The 22,855-nt window shown below is 43.1% G+C and overlaps 2 protein-coding genes across 7 annotated transcripts in view; one reads left to right on the forward strand and one right to left on the reverse strand.

Moving 5' to 3' along the window:
* The window catches only part of C6H4orf19 (chromosome 6 C4orf19 homolog), a 95,016-nt gene extending 75,376 nt beyond the window's left edge, over positions 1–19,640 (forward strand). For all 6 annotated transcript variants that reach the window (XM_060417580.1, XM_060417578.1, XM_060417583.1 and 3 more), the window contains one exon: positions 188–19,640. In XM_060417580.1, the coding sequence (XP_060273563.1) occupies positions 188–1,121 (934 nt within the window). In that variant the 3' untranslated portion in view covers positions 1,122–19,640. The remainder of the gene's footprint in view (positions 1–187) is intronic.
* Positions 19,008–22,855, reverse strand: part of RELL1 (RELT like 1) — a 76,170-nt gene continuing 72,322 nt past the window's right edge. The window contains exon 7 of the mRNA XM_004009762.6: positions 19,008–21,048. The gene's annotated coding sequence lies outside the window, so the exon portion shown is untranslated. The remainder of the gene's footprint in view (positions 21,049–22,855) is intronic.

Below are 22,855 nucleotides of genomic sequence, written 5' to 3' on the forward strand. Positions count from 1 at the left end.
AGTTTGCTCAGATTCATGTCCAATATCTATTTAATTAGGTACACATATAGGCTTAAAAGAGTAATCATGGAAATTAAGTTAACAGGAACCATAGACCAGCAGCAGAGCCTGTAGTAGAAATATTAATAATGAAAGTTCGTAATTAATAAAGTTAATACTTGACTGATCTTCCTTCTTCTCACCCTAGCTATCTCTTCGATCCAGTTCACGTGCCCTCCCCTGGTTACGTTAACGAAGTGAACAGCTGCAAGTTAGATGAAGAGGACACTCTTAAATTGAAAGACAAACAGAGCAGCGAAATCCTGGTGCACAAGGGTGACCCTCCTAGTGAGGGCTGCAAGAGGACTGCAAGCGGGAGCGGAACAGCCTCTCCACAGGAGCCCTGCGGGCCGCCCCGAGGACCACGCCTCTTGGGGGATGCTGTGGAGGGACCCTGGGCCGAGAAGACTAGCGGGGCCGTCAATGGCGTCGGCCCCGCTGCTGTTCTGCAGCTCAGTGGTGAGCCGGGGCCCCCTCAGGGAGCCAGAGACTCCTGGGCCAGTGCTGCAAACAAAGGTCACCCGACTCAGCCCTTCCTTGAAGGAGGGAGTGCCAGAGAGCTGGACTGCATGCAGCTGGCCTCGGGAGAGACGCAGGTCATCGGGAACGCGGGCTCTGGCGCGCCATCCACGGCCGGGCTTGCCGCCTGGGAAGTCCCAGCCCATGTCCTCCAGACACCCACCCCGGACTACCCTCCGCTTTGCGGCTCAGCTGAAGACAACGCTGATCACGTTGATCACCAAGAGAAGGACCATCTTTTCAAGATCCACTCTGAGAAGGAGCCCCAGGAGGGTGCTCACCCGCCGGCAGGGGAGTGTGGTTTGAATATGCCCTTCTCTGCAAAGAGAAGCTGGGATTCATTAAACGAGGCCGTGACAACTGAAATCCCAAGTGTCTACTTTGACAAAGACGATCCTGCTCAGGACGTGCCTGTGGTCGATTCCAGAAACGGGTGGGAGGAGGCCCCTGGCTCCCCCGGAGACCGGAGCTGGGAGACGGCGGATGAGGATGCGGAGGTGGCCGAAGCCCTCGCGGCCTTAGAAGCAGCTACTGCGGGAGAAGATGTAGATGAGGCCGAGTAGGGGAGGGGATTCTCCAGGCAAATAAGCTAGTGACGATCTGGTCGCTCGGGGCTAGGTTTGCTCCTAAAACCCAGAGCTGATAAATGCAGCATATACGGCTGCAGCCTTACAGGAGGTTGACACCCAGTGCCAGTTCTGATGGATGTGAGCTTCAGTGCCATGCTGCTTGTTCACTACGAAGAGTACCACCGTCTAGATGGGCTGAAGAGACTGTAAGTCAGAGTGGACCACGGTGCTGGCATCCACAGAACATGCAGACCTTAAACACCCTGCTGGCCAACCCGCACAACTCCCGCGCAACGTGTGGTGCAGGTGTTTGTGAGAACGCCCTGGAATCCCAGTGAGAATCCGAGGGAAAGAGATTCACAGGACATTCTGTTGGAGTGTGAAATTCCTTACCTTGCTTTTAAGAGCCAAACATTATACCCAGTCAGGGAAAGGTAACTACCCCCATTTAAAGTGCCTAATGTACCCCCCAGAGCATGGCTTACCTTCAGGGACAGTCACCCAGGGAACCAATCACTAACCACTTGTTGGACAGAGAGTGGAGCTTGGCAGCTTTCAGGGTAGAGCAGGAGCCACCTGTAAACAAATCGTTAGTCATTAGCTGTGATATCAGGCCACCTTGACCTTAACTTTTTTACATTATTACTTTTTCATCTCCTTTGGGATTGGGGAGTTTGGTCAAAAGACTTCTTTGTTTAAAATTCAGGTTTTTAAGTTTGTGAGATTTGGAACAGCAAAGAGAGAGATGGAGTGTTTTGTGCCATGTAATGTCTGATTGTGATTAAACGATAACAACATATGTGTCTGAGTGTCTTAACTCAATAGTGCTTCTGATTTTCCCAGACTGTTAGTGACCCTTGATGTTTCTCTCAATTTAAAGAGCTAGACTATTAAATTACAGCTGAAGAGGAGACTAGATTGATTTGCCAAGAATGACTTTAACTCTGTCCCTGTAGGTCGAACTCTTGATGCCGTGACTACCTATTCAGCTCTTACTTTAAGGATGAATAGCCCTTCCTGGGTTTCAGTCATTCTGACATGGCTCAATGGAGAATTTAGGGGATGGTCAAGACTATCTAGAAAAATATAAATATGCAGGATTCCTTATTATAGTGTTTCATAACACAAACTCTGAAATCTGACTCACTTTGGTTGGATTTCCAGCTTTGCCATGTAACCTGGGACAAGTAATATATCCTTTCTATTTGCCCATCGGTTAAGTGACAACAATAATAATAGATATTTATAGAGATTGTCATAATGTCATTGCTCCATTTGGTTATTATTTAACATAAAACACAATTTCTGAGCCTAACAGACACATTTCCCTGGATTTGCTTGATAACAAGCCATGTCTATATACAATGTCACTCCGAGCTTTTAAAGACTAAACTGTTTGGCATTGCTAATTGGATTGTAGATGTGTTTGCTATTTAGTACACCAAAAGCTTAATGTTTCAAAGTGGTTCCTTCAACAATTTCCCAAGTGTATCTGTTGTGATTAGGTCCAGCTTTATAGGATAAAGTGTCTTATAAAAACAGAGATTTACTTATCTTTTATGTAAAAGAAGTCTGGAGATAGAAATCCAGCCTGGCAGAGGACTCCATGGTATCAGTGACTTCTGTTCCTTCTATCATTTGGCTTCCTTCTCAAGGTAACTTCCTGGTCCACAGTGACTGCGGGGTTCCAGTCATTACATTTGCTTTCCATGAAAAAAGAATAACAAGTCAGAAGATCTCACTCCCGCTCTAGTAAGGACCTTCTAGAGGTGTAATTCAGCCTTCCACTTTTACCTCACTGACCAACATCTGGTTACTTGGACACATTCAACTGCCAGAGAGGCTGGAAAACTTACCTTTCTAGCTATGAGCATGGCTTTCCCAAATAAGTTCAGGATTCAGTTACTGAGAAGGGAGAGAATGGACATTGAGTTTTGAGAATGTCTGTTTACAATCTGCCACATCAGATCCTCAAAACACTAAAGCCTGGTCCTCAAAACACAAAAAGCCGCTTTGCAAGAGATTGAAAGATAACTGTTTTCATTCAGTGTGACACAGAAAAGGTCCAAACCTTTGGTCCAAGGGGAAAGGAGAACTGGACAGCTGCATACCAACTTCCCACTGTTATCTCCAAAACAGAAGGATGAAAAAGAAAAATCTGACAAGGAAAAGGTAAGATGAGGTATTTCTGCAAATAAGTCTTTTTTTCTGGGCACAGAAACACACTTCTGTGTTTACATTTACATGTGGACCTAATTTCACATTTTAGGACTGCGGCAGAGTTCATCATGATTAATAACTAAAGTTTTTAAGATTCTTTTTATGTGAACAACTGCTTCAAAAAGGTTAACAGATGACCAAGAATTTCAAGTGCTTTTTTAAAAGCAGGCTGGGCCCCTTTACCTCTACCCCAACATCCAGGCTCCACCAAAGGATGTCAGAGGAAAAGACAGAGTCTTTAGGTTGAGAAGAAACCACAGATTTTAGCTTCAACCCCCAGCTTGTCTAGCAGCTGAGACTCCTGCTCTGTGTAACATCTTTCTGCAGCCTGGTGGCGCCCCTTATCAAAAGCGATGCTGATGATACTGATTCTTTTCAAACGTTCTCGATAGCATGGCAGCACCGACGCACGCTGAATGTCAGGCACTGGCTGTGAGTAGAAGTGGACATCACAGTCCCCAGGATCCTAGGAAACTGCATCACGTGGGTACCTACCATGTTAAATCTTGATTTTGATATAAGGTTATTTCTATATTACATGCAGTTTTCTTGAGCTGAGAAGTTACATTTCACTTTTTACTGGGGGAAGTTTAACTATCATATAAATGTGAATTTAGATGTTTTCCCCCAGTTTCCAAGACAGACTGTCATAGTTGTCAAGCCAGACTTGGAAAGGAATGAAGAGAATTTGAGTTCCTTAGCACACACCCATTTGTCCACACTCAGTAACTGTTAGCCACTCACCATTTTCCTCTTTAGCTCTTCCTCTGCCCTGACCCTAAGGGCAAGAGTATCTCTTTTTCTTTATTTTGGCTACATCACATGTTTGTGGGATCTTAGTTCCTCAACCAAGGATGGATCCTGGGCCCCCTGCAATGGAAGTGCAGAGTCTTAACCACTGGACCACAGGAAAGTCAGGCTTTTTTAAACTGAAGTATATTTGATATACAATAATGTATGTTTCAGATGTACAAAGTTATTTAGAAAACTTAAAGGTTATACTCCATTCATAGTTATGACTATTATAAAAGATTGGCCATATTCCCTGTGTTCTTCACTATGTCCTTGTAGCTTCTTTTATAGAGTAGTTTGTCCTGCTCAATTCCCTGTTCCTATCTTGCCTGCCCTCTCCCTTACCCCGTCTCATCTTAACTCTTCATCAGTATCTCCCAATGGGAGGCCTTAGGAAGAATGAAGGAGGCACCAAATGCAAGTACGTGAGTATAGATCTGATTTCCTTAGTTTTGTCATCTGTGTGCAGACATAGGAATGTGGCCCCTGGCCTTGAACTTGAACTTTATTCACCAATGGGACTCCTATTTGTCCAATGAGTCTATATGATGAAAATGTGGGAATTCTTGCTTTCTGGTTTTTGTTTTTTTTTTCCCCCCAGATTAAACCTCATCCATTTAAAAACCTGCTATTTTAGAGTTGGTGATGATTAAAGAGACAAGCTGGCATTTATTTTTGATGGTAGACACTCTGTTAATTTATGGAGATAAATTACTCATTCATTTGTTTACTAAGCTTGTAAGTTCCCCCAATGGGTTAGTTTACAGTAGACATGTAACAGGCTAACTTTTGAAATACCCTCAAGCACTCTAAGAAACAACATTTTAGGCAAATCTATTAAATATGCCCATTATGAATGATTCTTATCAACACGTTCAAGCTAGTTGCTTGGCATTGACTATTAGCATTTTTTCCCAACTAAAGTGACTATAGTAAATTCCTTTTGCCTAGATCTAGGATAGTGTGGGCACAAAGTGAGTACTCAGGACATTATTTGTTGAATAAAAGACTAAAAGCTCTTCACATATAGTGGAAGAGACATCATGCAGCTGATTAAGATTCTGAATGCTAATTATTTGCTTGGGATATGCTTGATCAAGGTATGAATGCAGGGCTGTGGAAGCACTGTCTCTCTGAATATGATGAAAAAAAATTATGTTTATTATTCACCCTCTTCACTCAGGGTCTTCCCTGGTGGCTCAGATGGTAAAGAATCCGCCTGCAATGCAGGAGACCTGGGTTCAATCCCTGGGTTGGGAAGATCTCCTGGAGGAGGGCATAGCTCCCCACTCCAGTATTCTTGCCTGGAGAATCCCATGGATGGAATAGCCTGGCAGAGGCTATAGTCCATGGGATCACAAAGAGTCAGACACGACTGAGCGCCGAACATTTTCACTTCCTCACTCAGATGGCCCTTCTCCATTTGAATAAGGAGGCTGCTTGGTGGTCATTGGGAAGATGGGCGTGGAGCAGAACTGAGTATCCAGTGGAAGTTTGGTCTCCATCCCGAGAGCAGGTTACCCTGAGGAACTTACACCCAGATTGCAACAAAAACCTTAAGAAAACCAATGTTTGGGGCCAAGCAGTAGGAAACTTGGCTGGCCACACTTTTCAGTCATCTTGAATTCAATCTTTCAAATCCTGGAGGGGCAAGAAAAGAAAGGATATATGTTTGTGACTCGAGACTCTGATGTCACTTTTCTCTTGGCTCATGTTAGAAAAAGCACAAATGGGTTGACCCCTTCAGCCTTGGGTGATAACCTCCAGGTGTTCAAAGGTTCTGACCACACAGCACAGGCTGGGCACTCACACTCGTCCACTTCTTCTTTTTTTTTTTTTTTTTTTAATCATAAAGAATATTTTATTTTTTATTTTTTTTTTAATTTTAAAATCTTTAATTCTTACATGCATTCCCAAACATGACCCCCCCCCACCTCCTTCCCCACAACAACTCTCTGGGTCATCCCCATGCACCAGCCCCAAGCATGCTGCACCCTATGTCAGACGTGGACTGGCGATTCAATTCTTACATGATAGTTTACATGTTAGAATTCCCATTCTCCCAAATCATCCCACCCTCTCCCTCTCCCTCTGAGTCCAAAAGTCCGTTATACACATCTGTGTCTTTTCCTGTCTTGCATACAGGGTCGTCATTGCCATCTTCCTAAATTCCATATATATGTGTTAGTATACTGTATTGGTGTTTTTCTTTCTGGCTTACTTCACTCTGTATAATTGGCTCCTAATTAAAATTAAAAGCTTCTGCACAACAAAGGAAAATACAAGCAAGGTGAAAAGACAGCCTTCCGAATGGGAGAAAACAATAGCAAATGAAGCAACTGACCAACAACTAATCTCAAAAATATACAAGCAACTTATGCAGCTCAATTCCAGAAAATAAACGACCCAATCAAAAAATGGGCCAAAGAACTAAATAGACATTTCTCCAAAGAAGACATACGGATGGCTAACAAACACATGAAAAGATGCTCAACATCACTCATTATCAGAGAAATGCAAATCAAAACCACAATGAGGTACCACTTCACACCAGTCAGAATGTGCTGGAGAGGGTGTGGAGAAAGGGAACCCTCCTACACTGTTGGTGGGAATGCAAACCAGTACAGCCACCATGGAGAACAGTGTGGAGATTCCTTAAAAATTGCAAATAGAACTACCCTATGACCCAGCAATCCCACCTCTGGGCATACACACCGAGGAAACCAGAATTGAAAGAGACACATGCACCCCAATGTTCATCGCAGCACTGTTTATAATAGACTAATTTTTTTTTTTAAGTAAATTTTCTCAGGGCCAACCAGTTAGAGTCTGGTAGTAGAGAAATTTACCAAGGTAGCCCAGAACTAGACACAGGTAATTGGCCACAAACCCAACAATTGGATTGATTTTTAAAACTAGCATAGGATCAGGCCTATGATAGAAAAGCATTTGACTTATATGCAAAGGTCTAAGAAGTCAAGAAAACATAAATCATCATACGAATCAGGTCCAGCATCTTGGGGAAGCTGTCTACCTCTGATCTCGTCGTCTTCTCATCCTGGCGTAGTGTAGTTTCTCCGGTCGGGGCACTCTGGCCAGTTGTCCATGTCAGGAGGAGACCAGGGACAAAAGGGTCCCAGTTGCGGCCGCTGGGTCTGGTCCATTGGCAGGCAAGCTGGCCCCTGAGTACCCTGAGTGGTTAGGATGTCAGTCTCAGTGAAGAAGAGTCCCTGCCAGAGTCGCCATTTGTTGCAGGAAGAGGGACCCCTTCCAGGGCCCGAAACTGGGCTCTTGCCTAACACTTGGAAATGAATTGTCCGAGGAGACATATGTGCTGACAAAGCAAGAGATTTTATTGGGAAAGGGCACCTGGGTGGAGAGCAGCAGGGTAAGGAAACCCAGGAGAACTGCTCTGCCGCGTGGCTCACAATGTACAGGCGGTGTCTCCCGTCCACTTCTTTTTTAATCAACCTAGGGTGGAATTAGCCTGTGCCTCTTGCTCATTGTATGACCTTGGGTTTAAGTTTCTTAACCTTTGTGCGCCTCAGTTTCCTCATCTGTGAAATGGGGATCACTACTACATGTCCAGTGGAAAGCAGACATTCTCAAATTTGAGTGTGCTTGTTTTACGAAAGCAAGTTTCTGGGTCCCAGCTCTCAGAGACTTGGATTCAGCAGGTCTTGGGTGAAGCCCCGGCATCTGCAGCGGATGCGGATATTTCTCCAGCCACACTTGGAGACACACGGAGACCATAGCAGGACTTGCTTCATCTTTTTGATCTTGCACCAGCTATCAATAAAAAAAAGTCACACTCCTACCCCTAATAGAAGTATGTTTACAAATAAATGTTCTGTCCTCTTGAACTGCGTCATATACTTTGTAGAGCTGGGAGATATTGGAGGACAGAGGAGCCTGGAAGGCTGCAGTCCATGGGGTTGCAATGAGTTGGGCATGACTTAGCAACTGAACCACAAGAACAACATTAAGATAACAAATATCAATCCATTCATCCCACACCCCTGGGTTATGTGAAACCTACTTTGAAAACCCCTGATTTAGAAGCCCAAATGAACTATGTATAAAAACACTCTAAATAGACAAAACTGGACTAAGATTTTTGACAAGATACATAGCCTACACATACATGTGACCATCCACTTAGAACAGAATACAATCAAATGTGAACGCACACCCCAATACCACTCTGAGCTTAGTTTTGTTGGAAGACTTCTGTATTTTCTGCTTTTAACCATTTTGGAATAGTTAATACAAAGCAAGGGTAAAATATGACCCAGAGACCAGAAGATAGACAAAGAATTTTGCTCATATGCCTTATCAGAATTACACGTTCCCAATTCACATGACTGACCAAGCTGATTAGAGTATTTGTTGAGTGAGGATCTTGCTATTTTAAACACAAAACCATGAAGTTTTCTCTTGGCATCAGTTACTAACCTTAAAAAAAATCCCACAAAAATAATTTCATTTCCAGGTCCTACTCTATCCCTTTTTAATTCTCCACAATAGTCCTAAAGTCAGCAAGACTGGCGCATATAAATCTTGGTTCTTATATAAACAAGTGAAGTTTTTACAGGCCAAAGAGAGTTGCTGGTCTCTTCTCATTAACTACTGTACTCTCCCTGTCTTAAATGCTGATCCCTAGAACAGGATTAAAAGTTTTTAATCGCCCATTTATGAAGCCATGTGATCATATGTTCCAAGATCTTCATGGCATCAATCATTGGGCAGGAGACAAACCAAAGACTATTACAGCATTTAATTTAAAAGTTATAGGTGAAAATTTTATAACAAAAAAAGTATCTGCAAAGATACTTTCAAAATAATTTGCCAAATCATACAATTATTGATACAAAAATTTTATTCAGTAAGAATTTCTGAGAGCCATCAAGTTATGATTTTTGGTTTTTTGCTTTTCAATTTTCTGAAGTTTTTTTTTTTTAAATTTATTGTTCTTGTTGTTGTTTAGTCACTAAGTCATGTCTGATTCTTTTGTGACCCCTTGGACTGTACCCCACCAGGGTCCTCTGCCCATAGGATCTCCTAGGCAAGAATACTAAAGTGAGTTGTCATTTCCTTCTCCAGGGGATCTTCCTGACCCAGGGATCAAACCCACATCTCCTCCAATGGCAGGATTCTTTACCACTGAGCCACCAGGTGATTTTCTAAATTTATTTTTAACTGGAGGCTAACTGCTTTACAATGTTGTGCTGGTTTCTGCCATACATCAGCGTGAATCAGCCATAGGTATGCATATGCCCCCTCCCTCTTAAACTTTCCTCCCATCTCTCCCACTGCATCCCACCCCTCTAGGTTGTCACAGAGCCCTGGGTTGAGCTCCACGCATCATACAACAAATTCCCACTGGCTCTCTATTTTACATATGGCAATGGATATGTTTCGGAGCTACTCTCTCAATTCATCCACCCTCCCCTTCCTCCACTGTGTACAAGTCTGTTCTCTATTTCTGCATCTGTATTGCTGCCCTAAAAAATAGATTCATCAGTACCATCTTTCTAGATTCCATATATTCGGGTTAACACATGATATTTGTTTTTCTTTTTGACTTACTTAACTCGGTATAACAGGCTCTAGGTTCATTTACCTCACTAGAACTGACTCAAATTCCTTCCTTTTTATGAAGGAGTAATATTTCATTATATATATGCATGACAACTTCTTTATCCATTCATCTGTCATGGAGATCTAGATTGCTTCCATGTCCTGGCAATTGTAAATAGTGCTGCAATGAACATTGGGGTACATGTGTTTCGTAGAATTGTGGTTTTCATAGGGTATATGCCCAATAGTGGGATTGCTGGGTCATATGGTAGTTTTATTCCTAATTTTTTTTTTAAGAACTCTCCATACTATCCTCCATGGTGGCTGAATCAATTTACATTCCCACCAACAGTGCAAGAGGGTTCCCTTTTCTCCACATCCTCTCCAGCACTTACAGGTGCAAATATAGCTTAACTTAAAAAAATTTATTAAGCAGTTACCATAGTTTAAGTTCTGCATATGCATTATCTTGCTTAAGTCTACCATAAGCCTATGAGTTGTGGGTATGGTTATCCCCATTTCACAGATGGAGAAATGGAGGCTCAAAAAAGCTATCTAACTCATCCAGAGTCACACAGTCAGTGGCAGAATCTCAACTGAACTCAGACTGAACCACAAGCTGGTCCTTTATAGGAATATATAGTACCACCTCTTTGGAGACAGCTTGTTGCCATCAGGCTAAAAGAAGAGCTGAATCAAAACCAAGGAGGTGCAGGCGAGGACATCCACTTTTAGAAAAGTAAGTGTTAGTCGCTCAATCACATCCAACTCTTTGTGACCCCATGGACTGGGGCTCGCCAGGCTTTTCTGACCATGGGGTTCTCCAGGCAAGAATACTGGAGTGGGTAGACATTTCCTTCTCCAGGAGATCTTCCCGACCCAGGAATTGAACCCTGCACTGCACGCAGACTCTTCACGGTGTGAGCTCCCAGGGAAGCCCTCTCTTAGAAAAGTAAACTTACATATACTGTCAATTAGTAAAGAAAGTGCCTTTTTTTTTTAATGGTTCTGAAGGAGAGTTTAATAATGAATAGAAAAGTTAGTCAAGGCCTTATCTGTAAAATTCTGATGTTGTCTACTATTAATGATATTTATGTTTTAGTGATGACATGAATGACCAATACAAAGTACCTTGAGAGTCCTTTCCTCAGTTTTGTCACCTGTAGGATAGAAGTGTTGGCCATGCCCCCCTTGGTCTGTAATGCAACTTACAGAAGACAGAGAGTAAAAAGTGCTTAGTACACACTCAGCCCCAGGTAAACAGCAAATGTAAGCTGTGATTTTATCATCCAGTGATCATCTCACACTGGACCACTTTTGTCTTAGTAGCACTCACACTTTTTTTCATAACTAAATTTTTATTTCTGTGACTACTGCAGCTTTCTGCACCACTTCTAATAATATTGAACGGTTTCTAGACTTAGATAAATCCTTTTCTACCGACATTACTAACAACCATCTCAAGGCAAGCATGCACATGGAGGCACTTCAAACTTAATATATTTTTATTCTCATCACTATCATTTATTTTATCTTCATCATTTAGCCATTGGAGAATACACAGTAATTTATGCCTAGTTCCAATTTTAAGTCATGCTGTTTGAGGCATTAAAACTGACCTATTTTTTTTTTATCCTCCCTTGCTGCAAATACATCTATATTAAATAAAATCCACTTTTAGTGCAAGATAGAAATCTTTCGTTAGCTAGGATTGGTTAGTTATTTCAGAGGGATTGTTTTCTTTGGTATTTTCTCTACAATTTCTTGACAGATTAACTTGCAAATAAAAAGAAAAGAGTTCTTTTTAAGGCTGTGCCACATTCATCTCTCTCTCTTTCCTGGCTGTGCTAGGTCTTCGATGCTGCACAGGCTGTTCTCTAGCTGCGGAGAGCAGGAGCTCGTCTCCAGCTGTGGTGTGCAGGCTTCTCGTTGCAGTGGTTTCTCTTGTTACAGAACGCAGGCTCTAGGGTGCATGGGCTTCATGAGTTATGGCCCCTGGGCTCAGTAGTTGCAGCTCACAGACTCCAGAGCACAGGGTCAGGGTTGCGGCTCACAGGCTTAGTTCCTTTGTGGCATGTGGGATCTTCCTGGATCAGAGTTCAAACCCACATCTCTGGCACTGGCAGGTGGATTCTTTACCACTGACCCACCAGAGAAGCCCTACATTCATGTCTTATCCTAACAGTGATAAAACAAAATGACAGCCTGAACATGCAGGGAAAGAGCACACCCCTTGTCTTATAGACCTGTGTCCATTTAACATCAGAGTAATGAAATAATTCTCTCACTGAAGGTATTTGGTCTGGTTCCAGAAAAATCATGGGCCAGAAAGAATCCCAGAAGTTCCTTCTGTTACCCAATTCCTCCTACTCGCCAACCCCACCCCCACCCTAGATCCATCTTCAACATTAAGCAATATGAATGTGGCAGAAACATCAAGAACCCACACTCAAATGGTCAAGCTTTCATCACTGTATCATTTTTTTTTCACTAAAGAGGAACTTAATTTAGCAACTCTGAGGTAGCTCATTGAGTAAGTGCTGGCTGTATCCAGCCCCATGCTAAGTTCCAGATGTTCAAGCTGGATTTAGAAAAGGCAGAGGGAACAGAGATCAAATTGCCAACATCCATTGCATCATAGAAAAAAAATAGAGAATTCCAGAAAAACATCTACTTCTGCTTCATTGACTACACTAAAGCCTTTGACTGTGTGGATCACAAAAAACTGTACAATTCTGAAAGAGATGGAAATACCAGACCACCTCACCTGCCTCCTGAGAAACTTGTATGCAGGTCAGGAAGCAACAGTTAGAATAGGACATGGAACAATGGACTGGTTCCAAATTGGGAAAGGAGTCCATCAAGGCTGCATATTGTCACCCTGCTTATTTAACTTACATGCAGAGTACATCATGTGAAATGCCAGACTGGATGAAGCACAAGCTGGAATCAAGATTTCTGGGAGAAATATCATTAACCTCAGATATGAAGATGACACCACCCTTATGGCAGAAAGTGAAGAGGAACTAAAGAGCCTCCTGATGAAAGTGAAAGAGAGTGAAAAAACTGACTTAAAACTCAACATTCAAACAACAAAGATCATGGCATCTGGTCCCATCACTCCATGGCAAATAGATGGGGAAACAATGGAAACAGTGAGAGACTTTACTTTCTTGGGCTCCAAAATCACTGCAGATGGTGACTGCAGCCATGAAATGACACTTGCTCCTTGGAAGAAAAGCTATGGCAAACCTAGATAGCATATTAAAAAGCAGAGACATTACTTTGCTGACAAAGATCTGTCTAGTCAAAGCTATGGTTTTTCCAGTAGTCATATATGGATGTGAGAGTTGGACCATAAAGAAGGCTGAGCCCCAAAGAATTGATGCTTTTAAACTGTGGTATTGGAGAAGACTGTTGAAAGTCCCTTGGACTGCAAGGAGATCAAACCAGTCAACCCTAAAGGAAATCAGTCCTGAATAGTCATTGGAAGGACTGATGCTGAAGCTGATGAGATGGTTGGATGGCATCACTGACTTGATGGACTTGAGTTTGAGCAAGCTCCAGGAGCTGGTGATAGACAGGGAAGCCTGGCCTGCTGCAGTCTATTGTGTAGTTCACTGAGTAAGTGCTGGATGTATCCAGCCTCCTGCTAAGCACATACATGCATGTTCAGTCACTTCAACCGTGTCCGACTCTTTGCAGCCCTATGGACTATAGCACACTATGCTCCTCTGTCTATGGGATTCTCCAGGCAAGAATACTGGAGTGGGTTGCCATTTCCTCCTCCAGGGGATTTTGTCGACCCAGGGATCAAACCCATGTCTCCTGTATTTCCTGCATTGCAGGAGGATTCTTTACCACCGAGCCACCGGAGAAGGTCAGTGCTAAGAGCACTACTGGCCCAAGCTTGTGGAACCCTCATGGCCGCCCTAAAAAGATACATGTTATCTTCAGTCTCTAGGCAGAAGATCGAGATCTGCAAGCCTTAAAGCCAGAAGTAAAGTCACCTGAATGCCAAAGCCGTGCTCTTGAGGGAGCTACAGTCACAAGCCCCGTAGCAGATCAAGGAAAGATGGGGGAAGGGCGGTCATCCCAAGGCAGTGAAGTCGGGAGAGGGTTTGCACGAGCATTTCAGAGCCGAAGCTGCAAGGGCCAGGGCCCCTGACTGAATCCAGAGCAGCGCTGGGTGGTCTCAGCTGGAAGACTGGAGACCTGGGCTCCACCAGCCATGTGGCTGATACCCCTCAGGGATCTACTTCTCTGTAAATAATTGCATTGCCTGTGGGGTTTTGTGGTTGTTGTTGCAAGTGATAGAAACTCTACACACATGAGGTAAGACCAGAGAGAAATGCTCTTGGAATGGTCGTAAAACTCAGACGGAGTTTGGGCCAGCTGCATCTGGGCCTTGAGACAACCCAGGACTGCCTCTTTTCCCTCGGCATCTTCCCTTCCTTTCTTCAGACAGGCTTCCTCAGCACGTCAGGAAGCATGGCCTCCACCAGCCTTAGCCACCAGAGAAATGAACCACTTTCTGCAGCTCCAGTTGTTAAATATCCCAGGAAGAGACCCCATTGGGCCAGGTCACAGATGGTCATGTGCCCACCTCAGTCACGTCGAGCTGTGGTCAGAGAGTGGGCCACCTGGCTGTGTTCTAAGAGGGAGAAGTGTTCTCCAGGAGCGGTGGCATCATTCACAGTCAGTAGAGGCACTGGGCTGAAGGAGTTTCAGCTGCCCCTTACACACACTACCTCCTCATCTTCAGATCTCTATATCTTTTTCTTTTAAACATTTGTTTTATTTCTTTTGGCTGTGCCAAGTTTTAGATGCAGCATGTGGGTTTTGGTTTGTTTTTTTTTTTTTTTAGTTGCAAGATATGGGCTCTAGTTCCCTGACCAGGGATCGAACCCAGGCCTCCTGCAGTGGAAGCAGAGTCCACGCAGGATGACCAGGGAAGTCCCCTCAGATCTTTTTTTCTACTCCTGTGCTCTGCCTCCTCCAAATATGGACTGTCCTCTATTCAATGCCTCTTCCATGAGGGTTTTGAACTCTTTAACTGTGGTTCAGACTCAGAGCAAGAAATTTCCTGGCTCAGCTCCACACTTGGAGAAAATTCTGTGTGCTGAGACTCTTCCCAGGCCACCTTGACCAGCTGTGGTGGGACAGAAACACACAGACCCTACCAAGCCTGGCTGTTGACAGTCACAACGCTCATCATCAGAGTGAATATGGAGATCATGGCAGGCCCCATAACTCTGCATGCATATTTCTAGTCCTTAAAAATCCTGTGAGATCATTTTACAGATAAGGAAACTGCTTCTCAGAGATAAGACAGTTTGTCAGCACTATACCATTGTGAGCGTCAGAGCAAGGATTCAAAGCCAGTAGCAAAGACTGAGCTACTTCTCTGAGATCACACTGCTTCAATACTCATACCACTTCCAGGGCAGTATTCAGGGAATCAGGTTCCCTTCAAAGTGGAACTCAATGATTCCTACTAGCATCCAAGGTCACGCATTCAGGAAAGCAAGTTCCTAGGTAAGAAACTGGGTTTCCTGTGAGAAAGACGAGAGAGACCAGCTGGCAGGGTCAGAAAATGAGTAAAGAAAAATCCAAATTTTCACTCCCATAAAATAGTTAGATAATCTTTCATCTTTTAAAAGTAGATTTTTGTTTATTCATTCAGTAAATCATCATGAAATCATGCCTATATACTTTCTGAGCTCCAGGCCCTGAGAGATCCCCACCATCAACAGAGCCAAGAAGCTGTGCCGCCTGCAGTTCTCGCGTTCGGCCGGCAGAGGGCGCGAATGTCAGCTCTGCGGGAGGCGGACGACAACCGTCAGGACAGGGGCTGAATCCTGTGGGCAGCGACACCAGCTGGGAGGTTACAGAATGCCCGGACAGAGTCCCAGGTGTCCTTTCAGACGTTTGGATCTACCATGAGGGACCTCCAGAGATCTGAGAACAGACCTGAAGAATGGTCCTGGGAAGATGAGGCATGAAGGAAGGAAGCCCTGGACAGAAGCTGCCCCACAGACAAAAGGGTCAGAGGATTTAAGATCTGGCAAGGATCTTGCAAGCAAATCGGAGTCTCCTTTGACCACAGCCAAACCCTTTATTGGCAGAACCCCACTTCCAAAGCATCACCATCCTGCTGTCGTGGCTGGGAGGGAAGGAAGAGTTTCTCCATGCTTCCACTGTGTCAGATCAGGGTGGAGGAAGCCTCGGTATCTGATTTTGAGGAAGAAGGGCAGAAGCATACAGGGCCAAGGACCCTCAGTCTCCCTGGCACTTTCACCAGGACCTACCTGTGTGTCCAGAGAGAGCTGAATCCTAGGGAAGATCCTAGAGAGGATATCAAATTGTTGATTAAGAACAAAACCTGTAACCTCAAATGACCCCTTTCCAAAATAAGAGACTGGCGGGGGGAGTTCTAACATCTGCCCTCATGCGTACATTCTAGGTTTCCTGGTTTTCATGAGCTGAAAATTATAAAATCAGCTTTTCCACTTCCTTAGCATAAGCTGTTACTGATCATCTCGTTTTCAAGTAAAACACACAGACACACATGAAAGTTCAAAATCAGAACCCAATGAGGCACCGAAGAGTGAAGTTTGCTGTACATACATTTTAAGAAACTTAACCTGGATGGAATGCAGACGATGACAAATGACTGTTAAAACTGAATCACATAACCACGCCCAAGGGGTGGGGAACGAAGGTGCTGACCTAAGTAATTTTGGCTAACGGGCTTCTGGCTGGATTTTCTAAGGCTCAAAACTAGAAGAATAGTACATGGCACTACGCTGTCATTGGAAATCTTTCTTTAGGGGTCTATATTCAAACTACTTTATACATATGCTAGAGTTGATACACATATAAAAAGATCATGGATCATAAGAGCCAGGTTTCTTTATTGTTGGAGAAAAATTACAAAGCGGGAAAGTGGGAAGTTTAGAGGGAAGCCTATGGAGCTAGACTGGGGTCAGAGGCAGCAGTTATTTTGTTCTGAAGATAGTTATACAGAGGGTTTCCTTGGTGGCTCAGTGGTATGAATCCACCTGCCAATGCAGGCCACATGGGTTACCCTTGGTCCGGGAAGATCCCACTTGCCTTTGAGCAACTAAGTCTGTGTGCCACAACTATTGAACCTGTGCTCCAGAGCCTGCTAACCACGAGTGCTCAAGCCTGTGAGCCCTAGACCCTGTGCTCTGCCGCAAGAGAAGCCACCGCGATGAGAAGCCTGTGCACCATGATGAGAAAGTGGTCTCCGTTTGCTGCAACTAGAGAAGAGCCCAGCACAGTCAAAATAAATAAATTAATTAAATTTTTTAAAAATAAAGATAGTTACATAGGGACTTCCCTGGCACTCCACTGTAAAAGGCACACATTTGATCCCTGCTTGAGGAACTGAGATCCTACATGCCACATGGTACGGCCAAAGGAAAACATAAAAAGTTACATAAAGAGGTGTGTGTGTGTGTGTATGCATGCCTGGAAGCAGTAACACCCCAGCATCAATGAGCACACCTAGTGCCCTGGTCTCTACTTCTAAACACCATTCTCCAATAAAGGGAGCCAGAGCTCCTCAATTTGTGGTGGATTCCAAGGCTGAGATGAAAAAAGCACAAGATGAGAGGATGAGCCTGGAGCATCTTATGGTATCCAGAAAGGTAGAGAGGGCAAAAGGGATAAAGAGAGAAAGTGAAGACGAAATAAAGAGAAGGAGCCATATCAAAAGGTCACAGCCACCGACCTGAAAGAGTCCCTCCACAGTAAAAACAGCTGCAGGCAAGACCCACCAATAGATGGTGCAGGGGGTTGAACTGGGTCCCCTAAAGAGATAGGTTGAAGTTCTAACTCCAGGTTCCTGTGGAGATGATTGATCATATTTGGAATCGGGGTCTTTGCGAATGTAATCAAAATGCAGTTATCCTAGATTACTAAGGGTTCTATATCCATATAATGACTGGTGCCCCCATGAGAAGATGCGTGAACAGAGGCCCACGCACAGAGAAGATGTCCATGTGAAGACAGGGGCAGACACTGGAGCAAAGCGGCTACACAGCAGGAAATGCCAGTGACTGCCAGTAAGCACCAAGAGGCAAGGCGGGGCGTGGGACAGTCAGGCTGTTGCTTCCTCAGCTGTGAAAGAATAAATTTTTGCTGTTTTAGGCCACCACCTTTGTTTTTTATAGGAGCCCTAATAAAGAAAGACATGGTAAAAATTAAAGGGTGAAAGTTTAAGCAGAAATAGGATGTGCCTAATCTCAAAGTGTGTGTGTGCGTGCATACACGATCAGTTGAGTCTTTTTGAAACTCCCATGGACTGTAGTTCACCAGGGTCTTCTGTCCATGGAATTTTTCAGGAAAGAATATTGGAGTGGATTGCCATTTCCCCTCCAGGGGATCTTCCTGATCCAGGGATCAAACCCACATCTCGTATCTCCTACACTGGCAGGCAGTTTCTTTAACCCTGTGCCACCTGGGAAGCCCCAATCTCAAAGTCTCTTCCCTCAAAAACTTATTCATTACGAAGGGAAAACTAGTGACTTCATAGAAATGAAAGCTGGTGGCCACCACTTGGGCCAAATAGTGGAGGCTGACATCCCTAGTGATACATACGAACCTCACATTCTCCCCCAACAGCCCCCCAATATGGAGCAAGAGGAAGGGCATCATTTCTATAATGCAAACCCTCAGCCTAATCAGGAGAAACAGCTGGCACACTTAGGTTGAGGGGCATTCTATAAGACAACTGGTGAGTACGCACTAACATGGGACGATCCGGAAAAACCGAGGGACAATCACAAGCCAGAGACTAAGGAAGCCAGCGGCTAAATGCGGGGGGCGATCTGGAACAGAACAGGATGTTAATGGGGTAAGTGGTGAGACTGGAATGACGTTGTGACTTAAGCCATAGTGTTATACTGATGTTGCTTTCTTAGCTTTGATCATCGTTCAATGGTTATGTAAGATGATACTGTAAGGGAAAGTGGGGTGAAGAGCATACAAGAACTCTTTGTACTGCTTCTGCAATTGTTCCGTACATCCAAAATGCCATACATTCCATACCTCTTCAGACTTAAACAAAATAATAATCAAGGGGTGATATCACTATGGGAAGAGGAAGAACCCAATGAGGAAAGTCAGCCAAGTGATCACTTGACAATTTAGACATAAGGAAACGGTCACTGTGACATTAAGCTTGATAAATTACACCAACCACAATTGTACTTTTCAGCACCCAAGTCACCAACAATTGGACATTCGAAAACAGCTCCCTGTGTTTAACATTTTTATTTTTAACTCTTCTTTGGTAGTACAAAAGTTGTAGAAGTACAAACCAGACAGTTAAAAATACACTTAACACTCAAAATGGTGAAAAATTCCCTTTACAAATTTTTACATCGAGGTGGTAGCCAACTCATTTATTACATCAGAAGTTAGTCCATCATTAGTGTTTTATACAGTAACTTTGTTGCGGCTTCCCAAGCCTTCTAAAGAAGGAGGAAAAACACAAAAGGCCTGTAAACATCAGTTGCACTGGAGACACTTAAGGATTCTTATTAGATAATATAAACCAGTAAAACCACATATATTGAATGCTTAACTCTTGGCATATTTGGAAGCCAGTCAGACAGCAACTGCTCAAGTATTAGAAAATATTTAAAACATATGTACTCTTGGTATAAATACAATTTTAAATATTTTGAGTATTTTCTTATCTGTTGTATTGCTATTTTAAAAAAGTGCTCTGACCTGAATAAAATTAAAAAATAATTAAAGCTGAAGAATATCTTACACTTTATCCCTCATCATTTTGAGGGCATGATATTTTTAAAACAAAAAATGATTCCTTTTTATAAAACTACTGGTCTAGACTGCATGTATATTATTTATGCTAATGCATACCCCCCCCAAAAAAAAATTCTTGTATTGCTACTTTTTGGAGCACAGTGAAATTTATTTCCATATTGCCTTCTCCTGGTCCACTGAGTATATGCAGGCACTCATACACCTTTTAATTAGTTGACAGCAAAAACTCACATAAAACTGAACCTACCATTCACTTAAAAGGTTAGAAATTTTTAGTCTGGTGCCAGAAAAAGAATGGAATGAGTATATTTACAGTAAATACTTTAAAGTACATTTTCATAAGAATTATCTTTTGGGAGTAAATGAGAACTGTGTTTTCTTTTTGCAATAAAGGAAGTGCCCTGAGGCACCACAGCAATACTGACACGGAGGCAGGTCTTGGAGAAGTTCCTGCGCCTGGACCCCTTTCCTCTTGGCCCAGACCTACCGTAAATATACTACTTCCTTCACCTCTGGGTTCTTCCAGGTGTTCTGTAAACAGCTTTTTTTTTTTTAAGTGGCGTATTCCAGGCCTACAGGAGAAAGTAACCCTCAAGAATCCTTTAAAAACAGGGACTAGCTACAAGATGGAGAACAGGAAGACCACCAAGGAAAACACAGCAGAGGAAGGTGCGGGCCCATCTTACATCAGAAGTGGAGATTGTTTTGTCTTGGTCTTGGGTTATCAAAACAAGGCTTTTTTAGAGTGACTTGAAACCATTTTCCCCCTTATCCAATGGCTAAATAAGATTTGCTTAGCTTGAGTTAAAAAAAAAAAAAAACCTCACTATTTTATGAGTGACCTAGGAGTGGCATGCTGGCAGCAGGTCAGTGCTGATTTCTGGTCTCCGAATCCAAAGTCTAGCATCTGGTTCCCTCCAACTCCATACTCTCTTGGGGGGGATTAAGTACCCAGGGCTAGACTACATCTTCCAGGAGCCTTCACCAGCGAAGATGCCATCTTTTATTTTCTATTACGGTTAAACTGCAAGAGGATCGTCTTACAACCAGTAACAAAATGAGATCCAAGGGTTGGGGGAACAGAAGCACAGGTGCACAGACGTGTACACCCGCGCGTGCACATACCCACACACTCTGAGCATTAGCTCAGACCATACACAAACAGTTCCGCTGTACACAGTGGCCATCCTGGAGAAGCTGCAGTGTGTACGCCAAGGCCACCGATGGGGGATTGGGAGGGACAGTGGTTGGGAACATTAAAAATATGAGCTCTTTTCCTCCTTGGATAGGGAATAAAATTTTTCATCAGACATTTTTTAAACCAAAATTTGTTTCAAAGCAAACTGAATTCTGTATCCAGCATAGCAACAATATTCCCTTTTAGCTTTCATCCACTCGCCTGTAGACTCTACCATAGACATTGTATAAAAGATAAAAAATAATTCCCTAGGCAACTTCGCATGTTTTAAGTTCTTAGTCTTTTAGAACTCTTCACATATAGTCATACCTGCAAAAGAAAACGAAAAGGTAAAGCATTATAAAAGGCAAGCATCATATCCCATGTTAATCTGCCTGAATATTTAAGAACATGGGGGAATTGCAATCCACCCTCACCTTGTCCCACCCTGTCCCACTCCATCCTATTGCATTCCTTCCCTCATTACAGGTTCTTCTAGAATTCGGTCTAAGGAAATTTAAGTACCACAGGACCTCTTTATTTTACAAACCAAGAAAGAACAGAGCTTGAGAACCACCCTAGTCTGAGGGCATTGGTCTGTTGGACACAAGGTTCTGGGGTGACGGGTGGGTATCCTCCCTGGATATCGTGTATTACTTATTCCAGGAACCTGTTCTTTAACTTTTCATTTATATTCTATCAAGTAACAAGCTACAGGGTGAATGTGGTCATCACAAGTATCCTTCCATGTGTCAGGCACAGGGTCTTTCCCAAGCCACAGCAAACTGACTTAACTTCACATCTCCACTGAGCAAATGGGGCAGCCTGACTGGGACTTTGCTGGGTGAGTAAGAACACAATGATAAAATGCTCGATCCTAGGTCTTCCTTCTCCTTCAGAAAGCTACATACAATATTTTTAGGTTCTTCTAACAACTGGCCCACATCAGTGTCTATGTTTAAATTACAAATGACGCCCCTTGTAAACCTGAAAAATAATTTTCTACTTTTTTTTTTCAAAGGGTGTTTTGTTTGGTTGGTTTACAGCGGTCTCACCTACGTGACAGAGTTATGTACCGTTTTACTTTCCTGTCTTGAAGATCCAGGATACACAGGCGTACTAAAATTCTATGTATGCCTGTGTATACTGAAACACACACCCCATGCAGGCCAACCTACACTGGGTTAAGAAACAAAACATTCTCTTGTCTCTCCAGATTGTGTTTGCCTATAAATGCTAAACAGAAACAGAGATGAAACCAACTTACAGAAATATGAAGAAATAAAAAGAGTCAATAGTACGTCTTTATTGAAGTATTACTTTGTTTTTTGTACTTATTTTTGTTGTTGTTGTACTGATTTCATAATTCATCCTTCAGGATATGTAGTCCAACACTGTCCACATTATCCTTTTCTGCCATTGTGTCATTTATAATATTCAGTGTGTGTGTGTGTGTGTGTGTGTGTGTGTGAAAGACAGAGAGATTTCCCAAACTAAATGGGTTGGGAAAAGGACCCTTATCCCTTTAACTGAAAAGGAAATAAAACAGTGTTCTCTAAAACAGCATGAACCAAGTTCTTAATTATAAATGAATAAGTAATTCTCCACACTGCATTGTTACAACCCAGCACAAGTGAACTATGGATTTGTGCCATAAGACTGAACAAAGTCAACTCCAGGAATACTGTCATTTGAGAGTTGATTAATAATTATATGGAAGATACTAGCAAGGAAAAAAGGTAGAAAAGCCAGAGGTGCAAAAATAGAAAAATTGTCCTAAAAGAAGAAAAAAGTAAACAAAAAAGAGAATTTTCTCAGGAAAACTTCACACTAGGCCATTAACTAGAAAATAGGTACTCAACTATTTTTATGTCTCCTCTTTTATCAGCTGCTCCCTCAGCCCTGGACTTTCTTGCATTACAGAAGCAAGAAGGTCAAAAGCAAGGGATGTCAGGCTTAGAATGAAATGTGCCATCAAAGTAAACATTTCCATCATTCCAACCTAGTAGAACTTCCCATTTAGAGTTCTTTGCATAGGTTTGACCAACTTTAAGGAGAGGGCATGTAAGACCAAGGCTGGCTAAAAAGGAAGAGTCGGGCCAGTGGCCTGTCCCCAAATCCAGACCCCTGTGACTAG

This window comes from Ovis aries, chromosome 6 (assembly GCF_016772045.2).
Source record: "Ovis aries strain OAR_USU_Benz2616 breed Rambouillet chromosome 6, ARS-UI_Ramb_v3.0, whole genome shotgun sequence".
NCBI lineage: Eukaryota > Metazoa > Chordata > Mammalia > Artiodactyla > Bovidae > Ovis > Ovis aries.